Source organism: Mustelus asterias, chromosome 8 (genome assembly GCF_964213995.1).
Source record: "Mustelus asterias chromosome 8, sMusAst1.hap1.1, whole genome shotgun sequence".
NCBI lineage: Eukaryota > Metazoa > Chordata > Chondrichthyes > Carcharhiniformes > Triakidae > Mustelus > Mustelus asterias.
In genome coordinates this window covers 35,903,543-35,921,254 of record NC_135808.1, presented here as the reverse complement: position 1 = coordinate 35,921,254, position 17,712 = coordinate 35,903,543, and the positions used below count along the sequence as shown (strand labels likewise).

The window sequence follows — 17,712 nt, the reverse complement described above, 5'->3', positions numbered from 1 at the left end:
TACCTTTATCCGAAAGGGCAAAGGAGATTTCATCTTTCGTGACACAAAATGATTTATACCAATTCAAAGTTATGCCATTTGGCATGAAAAACACCCCAGCCACATTTTAATGATTAACCAACAAGGCCATTTCAGGATTATCCAATTGTGCAGTGTACATAGATGATCTGGTGATCTTTAGCCAGACATAGAAAGAACATTTGAAGCATTTGGCAGAATTATTCGATTGACTTTAGCAGGCGGGCTTGGTGGTAAACCTGGCTAAGAGTGAGTATGGAAAAGCTCAAGTCACGTCCCTCGGCCATGCAATTGGACATGGACAGATGGCCCCATTGGATGTGAAAACAAAAGTTATTGGGGAGTCCACAATACTGTTGACCAGAAGGGAAATAATGAGATTTCTGGGCCTGAGTGGTTTTTACCATAAATTTGTGCTGAATTTTAGCAGCGCGGTTGCTCCACTGACTGATTTGCTGAAGAAGCGTAGCAAATTTCAGTGGACGGTGGAGTGTACACAGCATTTGACAGCCTGATGGCTGTGCTAACCGCTGCTCCTGTGTTGGCCACACCAAATCGCACAAAACCATTCAAGGTGGCTACTGATGCGCGTGATGTGGGCGTAGGTGCCGTGCTCTTAGAAGAAGACGATGACGGAATAGAGTGCCCGATTGGGTATTTTTCCAAAAAATTGAATGACCACCAGAAGAAATATCCAATGATTGAAAAAAGAGACCTTGAGTTTGGTGCTGGCATTGCAACATTTTAATATTTATGTTGCCAGTAATTTGTCTGAGATAATTGTATATACTGATCACAATCAGTTGACATTTTTGGAGAAATTTAAGACTAAAAATGCTAGACTGTTTTGATGGAGTCTATGTCAGCCATTTAATTTTAAAATTATACATGTGGCAGGAAGAGGGAATGTGATTGCCAATGCTTTGTCAGGAATGTGATAAAAGAAGGAGTGTTCGATTGTGGAAGATATGAACTGAAATGGACTATATTACTGTTCTGTTTGCATGTTTTCATTTTTTAAAATGTATTTATATTTATTGTAGAGTACTAGTAATGTGAAACTGAAAGGGTTCTTTGAATGTTGATTGTTCATTCTTTTTCTTAAGGGGGGAGGTATGATGTTAGTGTACCTTTAAGAGAGATTTTGGTGTAACTCTGCATTGTTCTGTCCTTGTGGTCTGACATATTCATCAGAGGCTCCTACGATCATGTAGTCAGGTCCCAGCTTGACCTTATAGCACTCACTATGGTATTGGATTGTTTAACATTGCAGCTTTCATGGTTTAAGGTATCTCTATTATTTGACATAGCAGCTAGTCATCCTTCATTGTTTCACACATACATTCTGGAGGATTTTACAATTATACATTCAATGTTCTTAAGCATAAAAACATCTAAACTTCCTCCACATATATTTGCTTACTATGCTGCAGGTGCTTTGCCATTTTTTTGTCACACTAACACAGGGTAAATGCTAAGTGGGTGTTTCCTCTCATGGGAGAGTCTAGGGCCAGAGGGCATAATCTCAGAATAAAGAGATGCCAATTTAAGACTGAGATGAGGAGGAATTTCTTCTCTCAGACTGTCATGTGTCTTTGGAACTCCTTGCCACTGGCAGCTGTGGGTGGATGAGGGGGTAGGGCGTGAGTCCTTGTGTATATTTAAGGCTGAGATAGATACATTTTTGATCACTAAAGATTACAGCTAAGGGGCAGAAAAATGGACGTGAGGAATGTCAAATCAGCCATGATCCTATTGAATGGTGAAGCAGGCTCGAGAAGCTGAATGGCCTACTGCTTTTTCTATATCTTATGGTCCATCAAAGGATCCAAGCAAGTGAGAAACCCTTTAAATATGAGGTTTCAGGTAAAGTATTTGTGACGTCTACGAGTCTCCTGAGACACCAAAGTATTCACATCGGGGAGAAACCCTTCAGATGTGAGGTTTGAGAAGCCTTTCACCCACTCCTCTGATTGGGGCACCAGAGGATCCACATAGAGAAACCCTTCAGGTGCGAGATGTGTGACCGAGCCTTCACATGGTCATCGAATTTTGAGCAACACCGATGTATTCACATTAGGGAGAGACTGTTCCAGTGTGAGGTGTGTGGGCGGTACGTTGGTACATTGCTTAGCACTGTTGCCCCACTGCACCAGGGATCTAGGTTCGATTCCCGGCTTGGGTCACTTAACAGATTGCCTATCTACAGATTGGATATTCCCGTTTCATCTTCCTCCACTCTTGGATACAGTTACATCAAAAGACATGTGAACAGTTCCCCTTCAACTCGATTTTCAAGTTTGCTGAAGGCACCACCAGTTTTCAATAATGAGACGGAGTACAGGAAAGAGATAAAGAATCTGGTGACCTGGTGCAATGACAATAATCTCTCACTCAATGTCAACAAAACGAAGGAGATAGTCATCACTTTCAGGGAGCGTAGTGCAGAACATGCCCCTGTTTGTATCAATGGGGACAAAGTAGGAATAGTCGAGAGCTTCAAGTTTTTAGGTGCCTGGATCACCAACAACCTGTCCTGGTCCTCCATGCCCACACTATAGTTAAGAAACCCCACCAGCGCTTCTACTTTCTCAGAAGACTAAGGAAATTTGGCATGTCCAGAAAGCATTCTTTCTGGTTGTATCCAGCTTGGTATGGCTCCTGCTCTGTCCAAGACAGCAAGAAACTACAAAGCGTTATGAATGAAGCCCAATCCATCACTCAAACCAGCCTCCCACCCATTGACTCTGTCTACACTTCCTGCTGCCTCAGAAAAGCAGCCAGCATAATTAAGGACCACATGCATCCTGGGCATGCTGACTTCCACCTTCTTCTATCTGGAAAAAGATACAAAAGTCTGAGGACATGTACTAATGGACTCAAGAACAGCTTCTTCCCTGCTGCCATCAGATTTTTGAACGGACCTATCTTGCATTAAGTTAAATTCTTTCGCTACACCCTAGCTATGACGGTAACACTACATTCTGCATTCTCTCATTTCCTTCTCTGTGAATGGTATGCTTTGTCTGCATAGCACACAAGAAACAATACTTTTCACTGTATACTAATACATGTGACAATAATAAATCAAATCAAATCAAGTTCAAAGTGACTAAAAAATCCTCAGATATGTCTCCAGCCTCTGTTTGCTGATTCTAGAAGAAAAAAAATGAAATAATCAGGCATAAATACTTACCCAGCACTGGGACACTGCTGTTAGCACTGTCTCATTTATTTACACTCAACTACTTCAGCGCAATGCTTGTGGAAAAAATATAGGATCAGAGCTTTGAACTTGGTGCGCTTTCAGCGCACAAGTCCATGCATCAGGACTTCTGTATTCACCCAACTTGTATGTGCAGCATACAATCTCCATACACCAGCATTTGCTATGGAAAATATGGCCAAACATGTTGATCTGAACTGTGCACTGCTCTCCAAGTGTGTTCTAAATAAGGTTCTAGACAAGTTCAACATCACATTCGCAATTCGCCCAAAAACGTTGTAAGTGTCGAATTTGCGTGAAAACGGGAATAATTTACACTGATTTCTTTCAGTGGGAGTTCAGAGAAGAATCCCACACTGTGCACTGCAGAAGCCACCAGTGTGAATAGTTTTAAAAACTAGGTGACAGGGCCTATCCCCGCTGGAGTGGCTGAAATCAGCGCACTGAGTGGGCAACTGTGCATGCGCCAGTCTATCAGTCTGAGCACGAATGGCTCGATCGCTGGCCAACCCTGTGATCCCCGCAACGCCTGCTCTCTGCCTCCCCACAGTCCGATTGCTCGTCCCCCGACCGAGCCCTGACCCTCCCCTCCCGGCCCGCCCCAATCTCCAACCTCTCCCCCGCAAGCTACCCCCTCCTCCCCCACAGTTCCCCCCATCCCCCCAGCAGGCTGACCCACACCTCCCATCCCATCTCGATCGTTGGCCTCCCTCCTTCCCGCACCGATCCCGACTGCAAAGTGGCAGCAGGACCCCCCCCCCCCACCCCACCCCCACCCCTCAATGATTGCCCCTAGGCCCCGCCCCCAATCTGGCCCCACCCCCTTGGCACTGCCTCATGCCTGATTTCTTTTCAATTCTATTCCTCCAAAAATGGACCCCAGTCTTATTGTTTGTTTTTTATAAAATGTCTTTGTTGAGCTGCCTTGTCACTTTTAACGATTGATGAATCTGTAGTTCTGCCCTTCGACAACTTGTAAATATGACCTTTGGTCCTCCCTAACCACTCCAATTGAAATAATTTGTCCACATTAAGTCATGAAGACAAACTATTGTTATTTTCAAAGCTCCATCAAATCAGCCCATAATCTGCACTTCCCTAAAATGCACACAGCCAGCTCTTGGAATTTTTTTTCTTTCTTTATTCAATTGTAGGACATAGAATCGCTACAGTGCAGGAGCAGGCTATTTGGCCCATTGAGCCTGCATTGACAACAACCCCACCCAGGTCCTATCCCTGTAACCCCACATGTTTACCCTGCTAGTCCCTTGCATGGCCAATCCACACATCTTTGGATTGTGGGAGGAAACCAGAGCACCTGGAGGAAACCCATGCAGGGATGGGGAGAATGTGCAAATACCACGCAGGCAGTGACCCAGGCCGGGAATTGAACCCGGGTCCCTGGTGCTGTGAGGCAGTAGTGCTCAGCAGTTGTTGACAATTTGACCAAATAGGGAGTTGTAGTTTATATTTGTTCCCGACGGCTCAGTTCAGGATTTCCAAATGTTAATTACCAAAGGTCCAGTTTATGCTGTCATGTTGACAAAGAGGTACCACCGATAAAAGAGTATTGGTACATTAATAACTCACCGAGGAATTAAAAGCCAGCCATTGAAAGTGCTATCCATAAAAATCTGGAACAATTGGCTTTCATTACCTCAACCTGGACATTTCTATTGGGAGTGGCAGGATGTTTCTGGATATAGAGCATGGGCTGTAGGTATTTACCTTTGGCAGCGAGTAGCCAATTTAATTAACAATCCTACAGGCTACTGCACCAGGAGAGAATTAAACTGCCACGTTCCAATCCAGAGAGGCGAGGAAAGGGCAAAATCTTACATATTCAAGGTCAGTCAGTAAGTGTGACTGAGAGGCAAGTAAGCCGAGGTCAGTATTTCTAAAGAGAACATACCTAGCCTTGGGCCAGCCCTAGTTTAATTCAGCAATAGGGTTGTCAAAACCCAGGGGCTGAGTTCTGTGGAATGGCAGGATTTCTGCCGCAGGAGCTGAAAGTGGGGAATAATCCCGATTATTCTGGCAACAGGACCCAGGGAAGCATAGTGCTGGCAGCAGCCAAAAAAGACACAGTGGTCTGCTCCCAAGAGCTGCTTTCCCAATCAGAGAGCTAGCAGCGCGCAATGCATGCACTGACCATTGCTGAGGCTGCAGGTCCAGGGATAGAGTGCCTTAATGGCTAAGCGTTCATAGGGATAGGCAATGCCAGAGCCAAGCAGAAAGGCCCAAGCAATTGCGGGACTGGTAAGGTGCCAGCAGCTCTGCTGTCATGAAGATGGCCACTTACACCAAGGGGACACCCCCATGGGCCAGGCTGTGCCCATAAAGGAATGGCCCCCCCACTCCCCCCACCCCCAAAGCCTCCATCCCACTCACCTGGAAGTGCTGTGAAGCTACGAGGTTTTACCAAGAAGCCTGTCCACATAATGGCAGGCCACTCAATATGAGAAAACTGCATATGGAAGCTGGAAATGGCCTTTAATTGGCATCTTAATTGGCTCATTTGCCTCCTGGCAGGCTGCAAATCTGACGGTCTGCCTGCTGCTAACAAAATGTTCAGGTAGCTGCAAGAAATTAGCCAGCTCCACCACCATTACCCTCCATCACACCCCGACACCTTGCAGCAGAATTGTTTCCAGTTATCTGGTTCCCAACCCATGGCCTTAGGAGTGGTAAAGTTCTGGCCCATGTGTTATTTAACTTGCGAACCACAACAGCATCTTATTTCACTTACTTATGAGGAATAAAGTTAAGCTGGTTGTTCGCCGCAGCTGAGTTACTCGCTGCAATATTCCGAGCCTCTGACCTGCTCTTGTAGCCACTGTTTTATGTGGTGAGTCCAGTTGAGTTTCTGGTCAATGGTAACCCCCCAAGGATGTTGACAGTGGGGATTCAGTGATGGTTACACCATTGAATGTCAAGGGGCGGTGGTTAGGTTATCTCTTATTGGTGATGGTCATTGCCTGGCACTTATGTGGCGCAAATGTTACTTGCCACTTGTCAGCCCAAGGTGGGAACTTGTCTAGATCTTATTGCATTTGAACATGGACTGCTTCAGTATCTGAGGAGTCGCGAATAGTGCTGAACATAGTGTAATCATCAGAGAATATCCCCACTTCTGACCCTGTGATGGAGGGAAGATCATTGATAAAGTAGCTGAAGATAGTTGGGCCTAGGACACTACCCTGAGGGCTCCTGCAGCGATGTCCGGGAGCTGCGATGACTGACCCCCACCCCCACAACCATCTTCTGATGTACCAGGTATGACTCCAACCAGCGGAGAGTTTGCCCCCGATACCCATTTATTCCAGTTTTGCTAGGTCTCCTTGATGTGACACTTGGTCGAATGCGGCCTTAATGTCAAGGGCTGTCACTCTCATCTCACCTCTGGAATTCAGCTCTTTTGTCGGTGTTTGAACCAAGGTTGTAATGAGGTCAGGAGCTGAGTGACCCTGGCAAAACCAAACTGGCTGTCACTGAGCAGGTTATTGCTGAGCAGGTGCTGCATGATAGCACTGTCGATGACCTCTTCAATCACTTTACTGATAATCAAGAGTAAACTGATGGGGTGGTAATTGGCCAGGTTGGATTTGTCCTATCTTTTGTGTACAGGACATATCTGGGCAATTTTCCGGATTGTCAGGTAGATGCCAGTGTTATAACTGTGGTTAGCATTGTTGCCTCACAGCGCCAGGGACCTGGGTTCGATTCCCAGCTTGGGTCACTGTCTGTGCAGAGTCTGCACATTCTCCAAGTGTCTGCATAGGTTTCTTCCGGGTGCTCGGTTTCCTTCCACAGTCCGAAAGACGTGCTGATTCGGTGCACTGGCCATACTAAATTCTCCCTCAGTGTACCCAAACAAGCGCCTGAGTGTGGCAACTAAGGGATTTTCCTTCATTGCAGTGTTAACGTAAGCCTATTTGTGACACTAATAAATAACAACAATAAACTATAAGACCATAGACCATAAGACATAGGAGCAGAATTAGGCCACTCCGTCCATCGAGTCTGCGCCTCCGTTCAATCATGGCTGATATTTTTCTCATCCCCATTCTCCTGCCTTTTCTAGTTGGTCTAGTTGGACCAAGGAGCGGCACAGGCTTGGAGGACCGAAGGGCCTGTTTCCTGTGCTGTACTGTTCTTTGTTCTTTGTTCCCCATAACCCCTGATCCCCTAATTAATCAAGAACCTATCTATCTCTATGTTAAAGACACTCAATGACCTGGCCTCCACAGCCTTCTGCGGCAAAGAGTTCCACAGATTCACTACTCTCTAGCCGAATAAATTCCTCCTCATCTCTGTTTTAAAGGATCGTCCCTTTATTGTGAGATTGTGCCCTCTGGTTCTAGTTTTTCCTACTAGTGGAAACATCCTCTCCACATTCACTCTATCCAGGAACTTTCAATAAGATCCCCCCTCATCCTTCTAAACTCCAATGAGTACAGATCCAGAGTCCTCAGCCGTTCCTCATACCACAAGCTCTTCATTCCAGGGATCATTCTTGTGAACCTCCTCTGGACCCTTTCCAAGGCCAACACATCCTCCCTTAGATGCGGAGCCCAAAACTGCTCACAATACTCCAAAAGTGGTCTGATCAGAGCCTTATACAGCCTCAGAAGTACATGTATTGTATTCTAGCCCTCTCGACATGAATGCTAACATTGCATTTGCCTTCCTAACGGCCGACTGAACCTGCACATTAACCTTAAGAGAATCTTGAACATGGATTCCCAAGTCCCTTTGTGCTTCTGATGTCCTAAGTATTTCCCCATTTAGAAAATAGTCTATACATCCATTTCTCCTTCCAAAGTGCATAATCTCACACTTTTCCACATTGTATTCCATCTGCCACTTCTTTTCCCACTCTCCTAGCCTGTCCATAGCCTTTGTAGTATCCAGTGCCTCCAATCATTTCTTGATATCATATGGAGCAAATCGAATTGGCTGGAGACTGGCATCTGAGATGCTGGGGACCACTGGAGGATCATCCACTCGGCACTTCTGGCTGAAGATTGTTGCGAAAGCTTCAGTCTTATCTTTTGCACTGAGGATAGGGTTATTTTTGGAGCCTCCTCCTCCAGTGAGTTGTTTTAATTGTCCACCACCATTCACAACTGGATGGAGCAGGACTGCAGAGCTTGGATCTGATCGTTGATTGTGGGATCACTTAGCTCTGTCTATCACTTGCTGTTTGGCACATGAATAGTCCTGTGTTGTAGCCTCTCCAGGTTGACACCTCATTTTTAGGTACGCCTGTTGCTACTCCTTGAATGTCCTCCTGCACGCTCCATTGAAACCAAGGGGGCAAAACCCTGCGAATGCTGAAAATCTGATAGAGATTCAGAAAATGCTAGAAATCCTCAGGTCAGGAACCATCTGTGGAGAGAGAAGCAACCCCTCTGCAGCCCTTTTTTTTGAATTAAACAGAAATACTTTATTCCAGACCCCTTTCTGTGGTCTGTGAGTTGCGCTCGGTTGAGATGAAATTCACCATGGCTCCATCAGCAGAAAGTCTTTCACACCCTGACCGGTACCGGGCTTCACAAAGTGTGCAAAATGCATAGTCCAGCCTGAGGAAGGGTGTGCTCCACCCAGAATGAAATAAGTTCAGGGTCTCCTCTCTGGGATGAGCTGCCTTCAGTCTCTCCGTGTGTGTGAGATTACTGGTACTGACCGTAGCCTCCGTATCCAGCTGATGGCTCCTTGGGAGGCAGCTGGCTGGGGTCCTCCATAAGCGGGCTTGGGTTCTGGAACTGCTGGGCTGTGTATCTGGTCAGCAAGATGCCAACTCCTTCAATCAGGGCGAGGAGAATGCCCCCCATCATGGCAGAGCCCACCATCGCCAGGGGACCACTTCTGGAAGCCAGCACTGCCCCAGTGAGCGCTCCGCTGGTGATGGAGTTCCAGGGATCCTCTTTTCCCTGCACTTTGACCAGACCACAGTCTATGGTGGAGAATAGACCTCCCCACACGGCAAAGCTATCCCCTATCTGAGGTGCTCTGATCCTCACAGCGTTCACACTTCCCCTCAGACGATGCTTCACACCAACAGGAGCATTCCTGAAGCCTTTAATTGACTGGAAGATTCCTCCGCCAATTGCACCCATCGTGAAACCCTCTGCAACCACACAATCCTCCTCCTGCAACTCTTCTCTGTTGTCCAGTCAGTGGGACTACTGTGATTTGTGTGACTTTTTCCTCTTCAGTTGTACACAGAGAATCTCCTGCAATGGTGAATCTTCCCACCGCCATCACTCTGGTTCCTACCAAGGGTCAATCTCTGCTTTTCAATTCGATTCAGCCGCTCGGGCTCGCGCTTCCTCACATTCCAACTCCCGAACGCTGGGAGCCAACCGTTGCTGCGCGCGGCAGAACTACAACTCCCATCAGGCACCGCGCGCTGGCTCTCCCCGTGATTCTATACTGCTGCTCCTCACTGCGCAGGCCTGGGGACAAATGCAGTATGGGTAATGTAGTTCTCACTGGGAGAGAGGCTGCCTGAAAAGCGGCTGTGCAGACCTGGGCGGAGCGCTGGATAAAAGCAAATTGCTGCGGATGCTGGAATGTGAAACCAAAAGAGAAAATGCTGGAAAATCTCAGCAGGTCTGGCAGCATCTGTAAGGAGAGAAAAGAGCTGACGTTTCGAATCCAGACGAACCTTTGTCAAAGCCGGGCTTTGATTTTAATTTTAGTTATTTATTTTGTGATTTTGATTTTAGTTATGATTTTAAAAACATATATGCTGATATTTTAAACATATTTCAAATGCATTGTTCACTTTGGTCAAGCTAGGTTACTGAAAGGCTTGGCGGTTGAATTCAACAGTTTAAAACTAACAGGTCAGTCAGCAAGTCTTATCGGGTGACATTCCTAGAGGGAACGCATTAAAATAGATATGAACCTGGCCACAGGAAAACATGTCTATTCAACTTGGCAGTGAGCTGGTGGGAACATCCATGCTGACCTTGCCTAGCGTCTGCCGTTACCTAGCAACAGGAAGTTAGTTAGTGCCAATAGGGAAGAATACATCTGGAATCAGTTGGACGAATAAGGTATTGCTATGCTATTAAGTATTTTACGATTGGCCAAGATATTTGACAGAGATTTGTATTGATGCGTTACTGTTGAATGGAAATTGATTCTTAGCTAATAGAAGGTGGAATTATTGATTATGAAAAAATATAACTTCTGTATTTGACCTCAACTCAGTTTTTCCGGAGAGGTTCTGTAGCTCTGTCCATCGAGCTGTTTAACCCTTCATGAAGACTCTGGTCAGCTGTACGTTTGTATTGTATTGTTTTCATGTTTCATGTTCAATAAATTTGTTATGTCTTTTGCAGAGATAACTTGCCTTGTGAGTTTTGAATTGTCTTAGTTTTAAGACACAAATTGGCCACCTTGAAATTTCCCCACAACAAACGTCAAAGTATCAGCGCCATGGGTTCTTCTTCAGGCTTGGGGATCCGGCTTACGGGGATAGGGCCTGGATGGAATTGTTCTCGGTGCAGGCTCGATGGGTCGAATGGCCTCCTTCTGCACTGGAGGGATTCCATGAAATGTCTATGTTGTAAAATGAGTGAAGAAATTATCCTGCAGATGTTTACACACTACAATGATCATGAGGTCAATCAGATCACAATGTACCGCCCTTAAATAAAACTGCTTCAATTGGTTACATCCAATTTTTAAAAAGTTTGCTTTTGCGAAATCCCTTGAGAAGTTTGTGTCGGTTTTGTCGGCTTTAATTGACCCTATCAGGCTTTTTAAATGTAAGTTAGATATAAAGTGTAAATTGGAAGTTTTGTGATATCTAAAACTGGTTTATTTAACATCATGATGTGGAGATGCTGGCGTTGGACTGGGGTAAACACAGTAAGAGGTTTAACAACACCAGGTTAAAGTCCAACAGGTTTATTTGGTAGCAAATGCCATTAGCTTTCGCAGCGCTGCTCCTTCGTGGATATCATCAACCAGGAAGCTAGAACCAAGCACAGAAATGACCATGGCCCCAGATGGGAATAATGAGAGTGGTGAGTTTCTGTTGATTGCGTTTTTTTGAGGCGGCTCTTCAAATTACATTCAGGGTTTTTGGACGTTCAGGCACCAACTGCCTGAAGCTGGGACATCCCAGGAGAGGAGAATGAACTGGGATATCTCGTGAGAGGCGAGAGCAGAGCATTTAGAAAGCTGTGGCAGGTTCAGACAGAGTGAGCATGGATTTATGAAGGGGAAATCATGCTTGACAAATCTGTTGGAATTCTTTGAAGATGTAATTAGTAGAGTTGACAAGGGGGAACCAGTAGATGTGGTATACTTGGACTGTCAGAAAGCGTTTGACAAAGTCCCGCACAAGAAATTATCGTGCAAGATTAAAGCGCATGGGATTGGAGGAAGTGTATTAAGGTGGATAGAAAACTGGTTGGCAGAGAGGAAACAAAGAGTGGGAATTAATGGGTGCTTTTCAAATTGGCAGGCAGTAACTAGTGGGGTGCCACAGGGATCAGTGCTGGGACCCCAGCTATTCACAATATATATCAATGATTTGGATGAGGGAACAAAATGTAACATCTCAAAGTTTGCAGATGATACCAAATTGGGTGGGAGTGTGAACAGTGACGAGGATGCAGAGATCCTTCAGAATGATCTGGACAGGTTGGGTGAGTGGGCAAATCAATGGCAGATGCAGTATGATTTGGATAAGTGTGAGGTTATTCACTTTGGAAGCAAAAACAAGAAGGCAGATTACTACCTGAATGGCTGTAAATTGGGAGAGGGAAGTGTGCAGCGGGACCTGGGTGTCCTTGTGCACCAGTCACTGAAGGTAAGCATGCAGGTGCAGCAGGCAGTAAAGAAGGCAAATGGCATGTTGGCCTTCATTGCGAGAGGTTTCAAGTACAGGAGCAGGGATGTGTTGTTGCAATTATACAGGGCCTTGGTGAGGCCTTGCGTGCATTTTTGGTCTCCGTTTCTGAAGAAGGATGTTCTTGCTCTCGAGGGAGTGCAGCAAAGATTTACCAGGCTGATTCCGGGGATGGCAGGACTGATGTATGAGGAGCGATTGACTAGGTTAGGATTGTTTTCGCTAGAGTTCAGACGAATGAGGGGGATCTCAAAGAGACTTATAAAATTCTAACAGGTCTAGACAGATGGAGGCAGGCAAGATGTTCCCGATGGTGGGGAAGTCGAGAAGCAGGGTCACAGTCTGAGGATTCAGGGTAGGCCATTTAGGACAGACGTGAGGAGACTTTTCTTCACCCAAAGAGTGGTGACCCTGTGGAATTCATTACCACAGGAAGTAGTTGATGCCAAAACATTGAATGCATTCAAGAGGCGGCTGGATATAGCACTTGGGGCAAATGGGATCAAACGTTAAGGGGGAAAAAGCAGGATTAGGCTATTGAGTTGGATGATCAGCCATGATCTTAATAAATGGCAGAGCAGGCTTGAAGGGCAAATGGCCTCCTCCTGTTCCTATCTTCTATGTTTCTATGAATGGACCAGGAAATCCCAGGAGAGGTGCAGTTTCTTGTCACCAACACCCTTTATTGTGCACCAAAGCGAAGGGCCGCGGCCTCAGCTTCCAGTCAGGTAGTTTCCACCTCAGGACCTGCAACGACGGTCTGGGTCGGGTTACAGGATTAAATACCCCCACTGACCATTTCCCATTGGGGGCAAGCCACAGCTTGTTCAATATGGCAGCTTGTTCTCCACAAAGACCACTGGGAGATCTATTGATGAACCACCACTCCCCCCTTTGTGGCCACCATAATCCGGGGAAAATAGACTGGGACATCCCAGTAAAGGTGACTCGATCAGAACATCCCAGGAGAATAACCAGAAGGGCTCAATGAGTCTCAGAAATTGGAACTGAAGGAAGCTGAACCTCCAGAGCAGATGACCCTGGGCAGGCTAGGGCTGTAAAATATCAAAGCATGGAGCACCGATTCATACTATGAGACCCAGCACACTCCCTGAGTCCACAAGTCATTCTCCCAGGAATAGAGACACTCCCCGATGACTGGGTCACTCTCCCCTCTCGTGTCCTTCACTCTCATGTCCCACTCGCCTGTCCATGTGCTGATCACACCACTGCACATCATCACTGCTTTCCTCTTCTGATCTGCTGTCAAACACATGAGGCTACAGATCCCACACTGATGTTGTCACTTAGAAAGCAATGGAGGATGAAGAATGCTATTCCCACATCTCTCAAACATTTACCGGGGGAACTGAGACAACAGCTGCAATAAGTGAGGTTTTATTCAGATCAGACAACGACAAGTTTAAATCCCCACCTGATCTGCTGCTCAAAGTCGCCTCCGTTTCACCGGTCAGTTTCCCAAGCTTCAGGAAACTCATGTTACTCCAGAAATATGTGGATTGGCTGTGAGAGACGTCAATCAGAGAGCCCACCCACTCTGCCCATTCTCTCCTCTTCCTCTTTCACAGCTGCTTCACTTCCCGGAGGGACTGAAAACCAAGTGAGGAGATGGTGAGTGAAGGGGCAGAATTTATAATAATTACACTGCATAATATCCACACAAGTGTTCAGGCAGTCTGACTATCCTGTGGGGAATCAGGTGTGGAAATGCTCCTTATGCTGTGTGAGAAGATCCAGCTGAGAGACCTGTTTACTCGGTGCTTTGTGCTGAGCTGTTTGATTGGAGCTGTGTGTTGGATCTTGAGTGTGTTGATTGGAAGCATTTCCCTTCTGATTTACAGGCTGAGTTTTGTTGATGGGTCATTACTGAATCTGAGAAGGTGAGGTGTAATTATCTGGAAGGAGCAGAGATACATTTATTGAAATGTCTTTTAATGCCTTCTTTAAAGATTTTACCTTAAGGTCTCGGCCTTTCCCAAAAGCCTGGGTTTGGATTTGATAGTTTTGCCCCGTGCTGTGTCTGAGAGCTGAATTTGGGATGTGCAGTCTGAGCGAGTATTTTGTCTCTAATTTCCCAGGATAAACCAGAGCCTTCTAATTAGCTACACTGAAGCAATATTTTCCTTAGCTTCTTGGCACTTCCTGCCTAGTATGTTTTCTTCAAATAATTTGGGGGAAAAGTGGAAAATTTTCAAAATTCCATTGAATTAACCTTTCCCCCATGTTAAACACATACTCAAAGGGTTTAATTGATCTTTGTCAGCACAACACAAGCTCGTTGTGAATTGATAGCCCATTTTACACTTTGCCTGACTATCTTTTCCATTGTCCTCTCAGTGCCCAGAGGCCTAGTTGGAAGTGGATGTGTGGCAGTCAAGTGAGGAAAATAACGTGTCTGATTCGCAGGGGAATAGCAGACAGGCACTCACTCAAACAGTGACTGAGGAGACAGCTCCTTCATCAAAAGAGGAGAGGGAGTTAGAGGAACTTATGTTTCCTTTTCCTGTTTTACAGAAGGATTGCATCGTACTATACCGGAGAACATAGAGAGAGGATAGACACCACAGATTGATTCCGGCCATTGCCCAAGGAACAACTGCACAACTGTGGGAAGACGTCCAGTCCCTTCACAGTATTGCTCAACACCGAGAAGGTTGGGCAGTGAAATCATCATCCAGAAATTGGTCATGTCAGGGGAGCTTTGACATATCATCAGATCTGAAACTGGTCAGTGGTGTGGAACCTTCCATCAGAACCAAGCTTTCTGAAGGTTCGCTGTGGGTGATCAGTCAGGATGACTGGAAAGAAGTGTGAGTGAGCTCCAAGTGTGGTGAGAGCTTCAATCATTCATCGAGCTTCATGAATCACTGACTCATGCTGATCGGAGAGCGACTGTTGCGGTGTGAGGAGGACTTCAAGGCTCATAAGATCTTCTAAGTTGCATTTGTTACAACCATTGTTCGTATAACGGCAGCGTCATGGAAGGGAAACGATTCAAGTGTCATGTTTGTGATAAAGGTTTTGTGACGTCTACAACACTCCTGAGGCACCAGATGATTCACACAGGGGAGAAGCCTTTCAGGTGTGATGTTTGTGAGAAGGCTTTCACTCTTTCCTGCCAACTTTTATTGCACCAGAGGACTCATAGAGGAGAGAAACCATTTAAGTGTGATGTATGTGACAAATCGTTCTTGGGCTCATCGGACCTCGGGAGACACCGACGGATTCACACAGGGGAGAAACCATTCACATGCGAATTTTGTGACAAATCATTCTCACAGTCATCGAGTCTCCACAGTCACCGACGTACTCACACAGGAGAGAAACCCTTCCCATGTGATGTGTGTGACAAATCATTCTCGCAGTTATCGCACCTCCACAGACACCGACGCACTCACACAGGAGAGAAACCCTTCACATGCAAGGTGTGTGACAAATCATTCTCACGGTCATCGCACCTCCGTAAACACCAACGCATTCACACAGAGGAGAAACCCTTCCCATGCAAGGTATGTGACAAATTATTCTTGGACTCATTAGGGGTGACATGGTGGCACAGTGGATAGCGCTGCTGCCTCACAGCGCCAGGGACCCGGGTTCGATTCCTAGCGTGGGTCACTCCCATGTGGAGTTTGCACATTCTCCCCGTGTCTGCGAAGGTTTCCTCCAGGTGTTCCAGTTTCCTGCCACATTCTGAAAGACATGCTGGTTAGGTGCATTGACCCAAACAGGCAGCGGAGTGTGGTAACTAGGGGAATTTCACAGTAACTTCATGCAGTGTTAATGTGAGCCTTACATGCGACAAATAAATAAACTTTAAATTTTAGCTTCTTGCATACACTGACATATTCACATGTATGATATGTGACATCTCCCTGAATCACCTTCCCTCTTGCAGGAGACAAACCATTCACAAGTTTGGTCCATAATAAATCATTCTCTGATTAATCAGCCCTCTGCACACACTGGTGAGAAATCAGTAAATTTTAAGTTTTTAAGTTTATTTGTTAGTGTTACAAGTAGGCTTACATTGACACTGCAATCAAGTCACTGTGAAAATCCCCTAGTCGCCACACTCTGGCGCCTGTTCAGGTACACTGAGGGAGAACTTAGATGGCCAATTCACCTAACCCGCACGTCTTTCGGACGGTGGAAGGAAACCGGAGTACCCGGAGGAAACCCACACAGACACCGGGAGAATGTACAGATTTCACACGGCCAGTGACCCAAGCTGTGAGGCAGCAGTGCTACCGCTGTGCCACGCCTTGTGCGGGGTATGTGACAAATCATTCTCATGGTCATCAGACCTCCCCAGACACCAGCGCATTCACACTGCGGCTCACCTGCTTCCCTTACACTGAGAGTTGGCTGTGTTGTTTACCCTCCAGTGCTCGCACAGGGGAGCTGTCCTTCCAAAGCACTGTCTGTCTCCAACCATCAGTCCACTCATTTGAAGAAGGTCAATTTAATCTTTAACCAGATCACCAAAAGAAGACATCAGTATGTAAATAAACTCCTGCTTATGGACAAGTTTCCCTATGATGTACAAGAGGGCATTATCTGAATATTAAATATATGTTAAATTTTGAAATTTTAAAATGTGGTTTTTGAATTGAGAATAGAGAACACAAATTTTTAAAACTAATTTTATGAGCTTTTGTAAAATGTGGTTGTTTTGGAGATGGCTCTGACTTTGTCATAAGATTGATCTTTAATCAGAAGTTCACTGGGTGCAGGCGGAAAGTTGTCTCCAGCACTCGGAAAATGTGTCACAACACAGCACAGCAAAGTCTGGACCATGATTCATTTTTCATTTTAATTTCTTCCTTTAGGTAAAACTGGCCCATAACATAAAGGAGCGCTCGTTGACTGGAGGCCAGGTTCTGTACAGCAAGGAGCTGACAAAATTGGAGGAGTTCACGAGGAAGCTGTTTGGCCTCTCCAACCCCACGATAACCAATGGTGGCGGATCAGATTTGGGGACGAGTGAAGGTGACGGCAGCAGCTGAGTGTTTGAATCATACCGCAAAATATCTGTTGTGCTGTGATCTGCTGTGGGTTTTAAACAGTGCACACCGCAGGACCCTGAGAAAGATACAGAATAAAGACTGGGACCTGGGGGTGGGTGTGGGGGGTGGTGTGGAAGGAGTATAAAAGGAAGTATATGACATGCTCTTACTTTCCATTGTTGTTGGAATTAATCAAGTTGGAAAGAGTAGCTATGACATTGAATGTATAGAATGCATTCAGGATAGTTTCCTGCAGCAATATGCCATGGAGCCAACCAAGAAATAGGCTACCTTGGGTCTGGTAATGGGTAATGAGGCAGGTTTATTAAGTGACCTCAGAGTTAAAGATCCCCAAGGAAGTAGTGATTATAACGTGATAGAATTTAATATTCAGTTTCAGAGTGAGAAACTTGGGTTGGAAACAGCTGTGTTTAACTTCCTCGTGAACTCCTCCAATTTTGTACTACAGGATTGGAAAACTGCCAATGTTACACCCTATTCAAAAAATGAAGGAGGCAAAAAGCATATAGGCCTAACATCTATTGTTGGAAAAATGTTGGAAT

The 17,712-nt window shown here is 45.7% G+C and overlaps 2 protein-coding genes across 2 annotated transcripts in view; one reads left to right on the top strand and one right to left on the bottom strand.

Annotated features, from left to right (window-relative positions):
* The window catches only part of LOC144497009 (uncharacterized), a 107,507-nt gene that overhangs the window by 55,863 nt on the left and 33,932 nt on the right, over positions 1-17,712 (bottom strand).
* Positions 14,660-17,712, top strand: part of LOC144497056 (uncharacterized) — a 28,195-nt gene continuing 25,142 nt past the window's right edge. The window contains 1 exon segment of the mRNA XM_078217789.1: positions 14,660-15,649. Coding sequence (XP_078073915.1) covers positions 15,119-15,649 — 531 coding nt within the window. The 5' untranslated portion in view covers positions 14,660-15,118.